The 9739-nt window shown below is 45.8% G+C and overlaps 1 protein-coding gene across 1 annotated transcript; it reads right to left on the reverse strand.

The window, feature by feature from the left end:
- Positions 1-2783: 2783 nt before the first annotated feature.
- On the reverse strand, positions 2784-7875 carry LOC136054445 (inhibitor of nuclear factor kappa-B kinase subunit alpha-like). The gene is made up of 7 exons (XM_065745713.1): positions 7849-7875; positions 7276-7385; positions 5827-5876; positions 5024-5120; positions 4089-4236; positions 3386-3522; positions 2784-2853 (listed from the first exon to the last, which is right to left on the reverse strand). The coding sequence occupies exons 1-7, from the start codon at positions 7873-7875 to the stop codon at positions 2784-2786; spliced, it is 639 nt and encodes a 212-aa protein (XP_065601785.1).
- Positions 7876-9739: the final 1864 nt, after the last annotated feature.

Here is a 9739-nt window from a genome sequence, read left to right on the forward strand (position 1 = left end):
CCCTGACTCAGTCAGGATGGACCTGATGGTGGTAATCAAAATCCTCATCGAGGTCCTTATGTGCTCTGTCCTTTCCTCCCTGCTGAGGGCTGGTTGTATCCGCCTCTACGGAAGAGTAAGCCGACTACGGGGTCAGGTGAGCGACTGAGATGCATCGCGCAGGGAGCGTAGTGCAGGGTAGGGTGTGGAGCAGGCAACCACAAAGGCCTTGTCCGTAAAGTGTTGCAAGGCAAGCAGACTCCCAGAGCTCCATTAGCTCTCCCCAGGGTGGGGAGGGGAGGGGAGAGAGGGGAGGAAGGGGAGGGCATCCAGCTCTGCTGCAGCAGTGCAGCTGCCACCGTTGTTCACAGCTGCTGCAGCTGGCTCCAGCACACTGTGGAGCTGGGCAGCAGGAGTGCCTGAGACCCCCAGGATGTGTCTGAGCACACGCCCGGGGAGAGCTCTGCACCCAGCAGTCCGGTGCTGCTTGCTGACCAGAACCTGGACCAGCAGCACGTCTGTCCAGCCCCAGGCTCTGTCAGGGGCTGCAGGGCGGGATGACACCGGGTACCACTCACAGACACGAGACAGACATGGCTGCTCAGTGCAGAGGGCACAGGCTGCACTGTGCAAGTTCAATGCCCGCAGACACATGTGCCCTGCCCAGCCACTCCTGCTCACAGACCCCACCTTCTTCATGCAGGAGGAGAAGAGTGCAGCCTATGAGGAAAAGCAGAAGGAGCTGCAGAGGGCCCAGGAGCAGAGCCAGCAGGAGGTGAGCATGGCCAGAGCCTTCCCTCTGGGTATCTGTGCTAAGCGAGCGTGTCTCTCATCACCCCTCTGTGCCACTAGCAGATCTGTTCCCTCCAGGAGATGGTGCAACAGCTCAGCAGCCATGCTGAGAACTGTGTGGTATCGCACTGGGACACACTACAATGTCTGGCTGCAGAAGAAAAGGAGCTGGCTTTGCTCAGACAACAGAGGCAGCAGCTCGTCTCAGAAATGGAGCAGAGCCGGCAGGAGGTGAGCATGGCCCAAGCCTTACCAATAGGTACCTGTGCAAAGTGTGTGTGTCTCTCATCACCCCTCTGTGCCACTGGCAGATCTGTTCCCTCCAGGAGAGGGTGCAACAGCTCAGCAGGTATGCTGAGAACTGTTTGAATTCGCACTTGGACACACTGAAACGTCTGGCTGCAGGAGAAAAAGAGCTGGCTCTCCTCAGTCAAAATAGACAGCAGCTCCTCTCAGATCAGGAGAAGGAGCAGAGCCGGCAGGAGGTGAGCATGGCCCAAGCCTTCCCACTAGGCTCCTGTGCTAAGTGTGCCTGTCTCTCATCACCTCTCTGTTCCACTGGCAGATCCGCTTCCTCCAGGAGGAGCTGCTACAGCTGCGAGCCATGCTCAGCAGTGGCAGCAGTAGCACCAGGAGAGTGAGCAAACTCAGGTTGCATGTGAAGCGGAGCTGGCTTTGTTCATGCAAGAGCTCGGGAAGGTCAGCGAGTAGCAGCAGGACGCAAACAGAACGAGAACCAAAGACAGCCCAAGGGCAGAAGGAGCACAACCTGAGCGGCAGGCACCGCTGGAGGAGGTGATCTGACTGCCTGAAACTCACCTAGAGGATGAGAAGAGTGACAGAGCACAGGTAGTGTTAAAGACACTTGCAATTTTCCTTAAAATAAAATCAAATTAAAAAATAATAAAAAAAAAACCAAACAAATAAAAATATGAAAAATAAAAAAATAAAAAATAAAAGGAGCTCCTCTCATCTCATTTCTCACCACTGCCACCCCAGTGCTCCTTCCCAATTTCCGAGACCCTGTTCTGTAGTCCCAGTGCCCCACTCTCTCACCCCAAACCGCCCCGCTTTCTGTCCCAGCTCTCCCAGTCCCCTGTTCCCGGAGCTCCCTTCTCCCACGGCACTGCTCCGCTCTCCCACCCCGGCTCTCCCCTTTCCTCCACCCCTGAACTCTCTCCCCATCCCTATAACCCGATCCCCATTCCCAGCTCTCCCGCTGTGGCTCTCCGCGTTCCCTATTCCCGGTGCTATCCTCTCTCACTCCAGATTCCTCCTTCTTCCTCTTTGCTGCCTCCCATCGCTCCTCTTCCCCACCCCGCCCTCAGTTCCCCCCTCTCCCACCCCAAACCCCCCCCCTCTTTCCATCCCGGCTCTCTCCATTCCCTACTCCCGGAGCTCGTTTCTGCCACATCCCGCTTTTCCCCTCTCCCCCACCCCATATCTCCTCTCTGTCCGTCCCAGACCTCTTTCTCTCTGCCTTCCCGACTCCTATTTATTGCTAAAGAAACTATCATGGACATAAGGAGCACAACAGCACTATTTCATAAAGATCAGCAACAAAATGGAATGGAATGCGATTGGGAAGGTTCACTGTTTACTGCCACACCACCACCACGCCTGTCAGCAGCAGAGAAAAGAGGAAGCAGGAAGCATTGCTTAAGGTTTCAGAAAACTGACACCCAGCAAAATCATGCTTATAAAACGTGTATCTTCAGAACTTAGATATTTCAGGCCCCAAAAGAAAGAGCCATTGGCCAAACGGTTTGATAAATGAAATGTTTGTGCTTGTTAACCCTGGTATAGCCTCTACAATAACTGCACTGTGGCACACTGAGTGTTGAGCAGTCCCTGATGGGCGCCCTCCTTCTGTTAGGCTGACTGGAATTAAAGCTACTACTGAACTGAGAAAAGGTAAAAAAACAAACAAACAAACAAACACCAAAACCCTCAGCTCCTGCCAACTCTCGTCTCAGCTAGGCTGAGATATGCAAGACATTAAGTGCACAGTGCTAACTGACGGAGATCAACAGCTTTACCTGAGAGGTATATGAAACTTGCTCAGGATTGGAGCATGGAGGTCTGTGAAAAAAGAGTTAACTAAACTCCTGAGGTTTTGGAGTGTTAGTAACATACAAGGTACTTAAACTGTTTTGGAAGGGTGAAATAAAACAGATTGTTTACTAATGATTCCAATTTCAGACCTACTTTTCAATTAGCACTTTTGAAACTGCTGCAAGAAGCACCAAACATGGCCTGATTTATCTGGCACCTGCGCCAGAACTTGGGCATGAAAATAAACTGCATTTTGGCTCCAAGTCTGCCTTTTGCTGCAGCCCTGGGGGACTGCTGTGGTATGGACAGAAAGAAGTTATTAAAAACACCAGCCAGGAACTGAACAACATTGCCTTCAAAGACAGTCTAGTATTGCAAAATGCTCTCTCCTAACATATCCAAAACCCACCACGTGGGACGTATTAAAGATGTGTAAATAGGTCAGGGCTCCTGAGCTCTGGAGACATCATCAGCAGAGGACAGGATTTCAGACTGTACATGTACATAGTGGTTACAATGACCCCTCTCTGCAGCAGCATCCTTTCCTTGCGTCTCTTACCCATCTTCAGGAGTTGCCATAGATGAAAGAGGGTGAGGTGCATATTCTGAGGAGCTCTGGGGGGCCCACGTGGCTGCTGGAGTTGAGGCTGTCCCTTCAAGGCTGGAGCTTACCAGTGATCGAGAAGAGCTCTGAGTCTAGATAAAAGAAATTCATTTCCTGTGATACATTTCCTGAACTGAACTTAAATGTTGGCATGTGGCAAACAACAGATAGTTCTGGCTGCACAGTGACTAGAAATGATGCATAAAAATCAAGTGTATTCTTCAAACTACTTACACTATTTAAGAAAGCAACCATTTCACTTTTGCAGAAATGCCAACATACTATAGGTTTAAGAGAGCAGACTGAAATTTACCTATGCCAGTATACACACTCCAATACTGACGAACACTCAGGGAGCATAAGAACAAGGCTCATGTCATGCCATGTTACATGAACCATATTCCAGCCTCCAGCATTTTGGCATTTGATGGCTCCCTAGAACCAAGAACACCTTTGCTGGACTTCTCTTCCATGTATTTGTCTACTGCCTTTCTAAATCTGTGTTAACTTTCAGCATCTCAAACTTACCTTCCCTACAGTAAAGTAACTACTGTGTGGAAGCATCTCTTTTTTGTTTTGTTTCTTCACATCTTCATTTGATGTCCCCTGGTTCTTGTAGTGGAAGGAAGAGCAAACAACTCAACCAGAAGCTACTTACACAAGCAATTTTCAGCAAATGCCATATCTCCCTTTGTCTTTTGCCCTGCATCTGCATCACCGAGTTTTCCGCTTCCTTGATGTTATTTAGAGCCACTTCAATCTCTGGAAGCAAGTCAATAATTTTCTGCTTACAGCCCAAGAGCTTGCTATAATAAAAACAAACACATAGTTAATTCCAGCTTGCATGGCAATGAGTTTTTGGCAAGACTGAATCGGCCTCATCTTGAGATTCAAGGAAAATTCAGCCAGAACACCCCTTCTCTGAGTACCACGCCATAGCAGCTGCAGGTACAAAACCTGCAAGGCTGGGGGGACCCTGGATTTTTCTCTGTCTAGTTAAGACTCAAGACTACTACTTATACAGACAATATAAGCTCTTAATCTGAGGTATAAAAATTGATCCTGATGATGACAGACAGCTTAGAAACTCAACCATGGTATTTTAATTAGTCTGTGCAAGTCTCTGTAGACTAATGTACCTAAGCTGGCAACATCCTCTGTGGGATCTATTAGCCATAAGCTACAGAAAGTAAGGATAGATAACATTTTGCTGACTACTGAGGCCTATGCAGTACTTTTTTTTGTTTGTTTGTTTGAGCTGTTTGAGGAATTAGTGAACTGTTATTTTCTCAGCTGTTACACTGTTGTTTTTCTTTTTAAAGACTCAAATTCCAACTTAAGCACTAGCAGAACTGACTAATTTTAAGGCAAACTCTTGGCTGGTAATAGCACAAGCTACTGCATTTTCCTCTCACTTGCTACTAGCTTATGCATTAGCTATATGCCTTAGAAGAAAAAAGTGGAAATTTAACACAGACACAAAGAGAAGAATTAATACTGCTATGAGAAGTGCTTATCTGTGAATGGAACGCTTAGGTTCTGACCTAAACATACAAATGCTGAAAGTTGCCTTTGTTTTTCTGAATAGTGTACCTGACATGGCCAAAGAGCTCCTTTAGAACTCGGTCTTGGCTCTGAACTGTCTGCACAATAATCTTCACCATGTCTGTGCTGTCACTGTAGGCATGACCTAGAAGGAACATCATCATTACATCAGTAAAATGCTCAGTGAGGAGCCACTTGCTTCCCCTCACTCATGCCCAGAGATAAGGAAAGTCACTTAAAAAGAGCAGGCAAACAAACTGAAACACAGTTCAGAAAATCTTAAGTCAGCTATAATCTCTCATTAGGCACAGCTTTTCTTAACCATCTCTTCTTTCCACAGACATAGGCTTCGATAAGGACCGTAGCTAGTTGCCAAACGCACAAGGAACTAACTCTTCCTTGCTTACTAGGCTGCATGTTCAGAACATGTAATGCCCAAACATGAGGCTCCATCAAGAATAATTAGGATATTAAAAGAAAAAGGATTGCCTTTGGCTGGAGTGATGAGACAGGAGCTGCAGTTCTTCCTGAGTCTGGGGGAGTAAAGGAGTAGTACTTAGAGAAAGAAAATGTTAGGAAATGTCAGGAGGCATACAGACTTGTTTACGGCAGATGTTCAAGTCTGAAAATCATAGGACAAACCCATAACTGAGTAACAGTACTACAGGAATTTGGGAGAAGTCCTGGCTCAGCAGAACAAGATAAAATTGGCTTGAGGTATGTTCTTGACAATGACTTGACTTCTCCTAAACAGTATTTTCAGGGTTGATGGAAATGAGTTGAGAAAAATTAGTGAAAGCTGGTTGTTGGGAACAAATCTAGAGCAGTCTTTGGGCAACCTGCTTCCGTACCTGGAGGTCTTGTTTTTAATTGCTTGTACAGGTCTATGGCTCTTTGTTCCCTTCAAAAAGAAAGAAAGAAAAAAAAAAATCATATGCCTTCACATGTCTCAGCTGTGTTTTCCTTCTGCAGTATCCTTAACTGCAAAACCTCATTTTTGTGACTAAAGGTGCTTCTGCACAGCTGCCTCAAATTACTGTTCCCCTTCTGCTTATGTTGCCCAGACAATTTAGAGACATTCTGCAAATGAAAAGAAACATCCACAGCACAAACAATAGGACAGTGTTTCTTTTCCTCCTGTTAAGTACACACCGTTTCTTTCAAATACTCCAAAAAGCAGCAGTTCAGACAGGTCTTTGGCCCACAACAGACTTCTTCCATTAGCTGTCCCTAGATCACCCCTATATCACCCCTTTTTCAAGAAATCATGCAAGCTTCTCCTCCTTATGTATGTAAGCATTTCTAGCATACTTCATAGTTATCTGTCTCCAGAGCCCTGCATCAGCCCATGACAGGGTAGAAGTGCTCTCTTCTCCTGCAGCACATGGAAAAAGAAAGCATTAGCATCCAGTGCACATCCCATCTGGCACGCCACACAGGACCCACCTGTGTCTTGAGGCTGCATACATCAGATCTGAAGCAGCACACTTTGCTACAGCCTGAAAAACTGAAAAAAAACAGGAGACTGTTCCCCACTCCTTGTTAAGAGCAACAGCACAGAATTTTGTCTTTGTAGCACTCAACTATCCTGTATACTTTAAGCACCTTGAAAAATGCTGATGCAGCCTTGTGTTCTCAGTAGTGAAAGTGCTACAAACAATGTTTTACAAGGCAATTTCATCAGTAGTTTAAGCTGATGTGAATGTGGACAGCTACTGCAAAAGGGAGTTTCTCTCCTTCACCACTTCCTTCCCCGGTCCCAGTCGTGCGGTATCAGTGACTATACGTGGACAAAAAGTAACTTAGTTGACTAGTAACTAGCTTTGAGGAGAGGGAAGAGTATACCAGGAAGACATATGCTTCCTCTCAGAATACTCAAAGTTAGTCAGAATTCTGAGCTCTTACTATCAAGAAATTTAATCTTGTGGCTATTTTGTCCTTCCCAGCTACTTTCCCCTTGTTTCCACAGGTCCAGCCATCATGAGGCTGCAGGTTGGTTAGGTAAACTAGGTGAGCTTGCTCCTTTGACTGAACGTTGTCAAAATCTGCTTTACAATGCTGCCAAATGATCACTTGATCTCCAAGAGGAATACACAGCCACAGAAGGTGGGACCTTCCCTCCTAACAGCAGAATAAGCTTGAACTGATTGCAGGACTGCTCTGTACACTCAGCTTGCAAAAAAAAGTCAGAAACTCATTTTGAAAACACAGGCAGACAGAAGAGCCATTACAACAGATTAAAACATCACTCAACACAAAATCCATTAATGCATAATAAAAACAGTAAGTAAAGAACATACAAGCTTTCCATGACTTCTCCTTGGTGCCTTGCGTACGGAGTCTTCTGAAGCTCCACAATCTCCGTGTGCAGAGCCATGATTTGTTCATCTAGATATCCAATATCTTCAGCCTACAGGGAAAAGTAGCTACAAATCAAACTGAAGGAGGACAGCAAGAATAAAGACAGAAATTTACAGAACACTTCTCTGGACAATGGACTGACTCCATGCAGACTTTAGGAGATAAAGACTCTTCAACATGGCTGCTGTTATAACTAAGGTTACTCAGTGATATCACTCACATTCGCAACATGGGTGAGAAAAATCAGCTTCCTCATTACTCACAGCTCTTTAAAATGCACGTTGCACATACAGACTCTGGGTCTACAAAAGTCACAGCAGTGGAGATGTTTCCTCCCGTTCTTATAGCATGAATAGGAGCTGCTCTCACATTTTACATTCCCATGTGCATTCTGGTCTAACATTCCTCTAGTATTTCATATCCTCAAAGCAATACAGAAATACCAGCCTCACACCAATTGATGACGCAATGAACAGTAAGCTTCCCAAGCACAAGGAGAAGCCAAGAGGTACCCGATATACACTGGAGATCTCTGGCATGGTTGAGAAAACAGCAGATAACATCTCGGAACCATTGCCTGTGGATACTGATCTGGCACAACACAAACGAGTGTTGAAGAAACTGCCATTCTGGGATATTTCAGCTTTTCCCTTCTGACCCGGGTCTGCAGGATCTGCACATGGAATGTTTTCTGGAACACACCTGTTGCTGAAACTGCAGAAGTACTTGGTGTGAAGGCATGTAAAAGGAATGTGACACCAGAAAGGGATGACTGTAGATCTTGCAAGTAAAGATCAAAACAAGAAGTGAGAAGTCACACGATCAAAAGAGAGAAGAAAAACGTGAGGTAAACCCTGCTGCTGGTGTCTCTACTTAGAGCACAGTAACTCACAGTAAGGACTGTAACTGTGTCTCACTGAAGTTATGCTGCCTGCTACATAATCCAAGATATCACTGTGTATAACAGAGCAGAGTATTTCACATTTCTGATAAATGTTCATGGGGTGACTACAATCGGAACTGCAAAGGTTCAAGACAGATCACAGTTCTCAGGCTCTGCAAAGCAAATGCTTGCTCGTACTCTGGATTTCCTAGAAGCAGCTGTTGACAGCTTTGAATCATTCTTCTAGAAGCAGCCACCATTATACTTCTTGTTTACTAGAAGGTGCCTACTGCATTCATATGGCAAGGTTTTGGTAGCAGGGCTGCAGGGGTAGCCTCTGTGTGAAGAGACGAAGAACTTCACCATGTTCAAGACGACCCAGCACTCCACTGAAAGGACGGGGAAGATGGTTACTGGTGAGCCATCTCCCTGTAGGTATTCTAACCAGGAAGCTTTTTTTTATTATATTAACTCACTCTGTCCTGCTGAGGACCAGAAGCGAGAGAAAAGTTTGATAGCTTTCAACAGATGAGACATAATAGAGACTACTTTCTGAGATATTTTAAAGACCTCTACTCGGAAAAATACATTACAAATGCTCTGCTTTCTCTTTGTGTCCCTTCTCAAAGGCTTCTGTCTCCCAGGCTTTGTTCAGTATACCCATGAGAAAGGAAGAAGAAACAGCTTTTGACAATAAACTTTTGTGATCGTTCTACTTCAGTCCCTAGTTTTTCACAGCTTTTAAGCTTCCCTTTTCCCCTGTAGAGAGAAATCTGGACAGGACAACAGGCAGAACTGCTCCACATCACAAAGGCCTCCATCTCCTTATTACTTTTAGTGGAAGTAAAATTGAAATACTCCCAGTACTCAGGAATCTAAGCAGTGGGTGTATTTCAGCTAGTCTTTTTCAAAGGACAAAGCCTTTGACACTGTCTCCCACAGCATTCTCCTGTAGAAGCTGACTATCTGTGGCTCACACAGATACTCTCTTTGCTGGGTAAAGAACTGGCTGGAGGGCTGGACCGAGTGGTGGTGAATGGAGCTGAACCTAGCTGGCGACTGGTCGTGAGTGGTGTTCCCGAGGGGTTGGTATTGGGGCCTGTCCTGTTCAGTGTATCTACTGATGACCCAGACAAGTAGATTGAGTGCACCCTCAGTAAGTTTGCAGATGACACCAAGCTGGGAGGAAGCATTGATCTGCCTGGGGGTAGGAAGCCTCTACAGATGGATAAGGACAGGCTGGATTGCAGAGCTGAAGCCAGCAGGATGAGGTTCAACAAGGCCTAGTGCTGGGTCCTGAACTTCGGCCACAACAGCCTCAGGCAACATTACAGGCTTGGGGCAGAGGACAACCGTCAGTAAGAACTGGTTCTGGCTCTGTTCTGAATTTCTTAAGAATGACTCTAATTTCTTCTACCAAAACTTAATATGCCTGCTTACTTGCAAGAAATTTATGTCTGTATTCCTAAGTTAAGTACAATTTTCAGATCACTGCCTAGTAAGTGATTAGTATTATTTTC

The sequence above is a fragment of the Cyrtonyx montezumae genome, unplaced genomic scaffold (genome assembly GCF_038088225.1).
Source record: "Cyrtonyx montezumae isolate F1298 unplaced genomic scaffold, pur_monq_1.0 scaffold_37, whole genome shotgun sequence".
Classification (NCBI taxonomy): Eukaryota; Metazoa; Chordata; class Aves; order Galliformes; family Odontophoridae; genus Cyrtonyx; species Cyrtonyx montezumae.

Bases quoted from the DNA above. Each gene is read 5' to 3' on its own strand.
- LOC136054445 (XM_065745713.1), bottom strand. From the start codon at position 7,875: ATGCCAGAGATCTCCAGTGTATATCGG. The intron at 5,121-5,826 runs GTACGGAAGCAG...TGTTCCTTCTAG, and splicing joins ATTAAAAACAAGACCTCCAG to GTCATGCCTACAGTGACAGC. The intron at 2,854-3,385 runs GTAAGAGACGCA...CTTTTTTCACAG, and splicing joins ATGGCAACTCCTGAAGATGG to ACCTCCATGCTCCAATCCTG.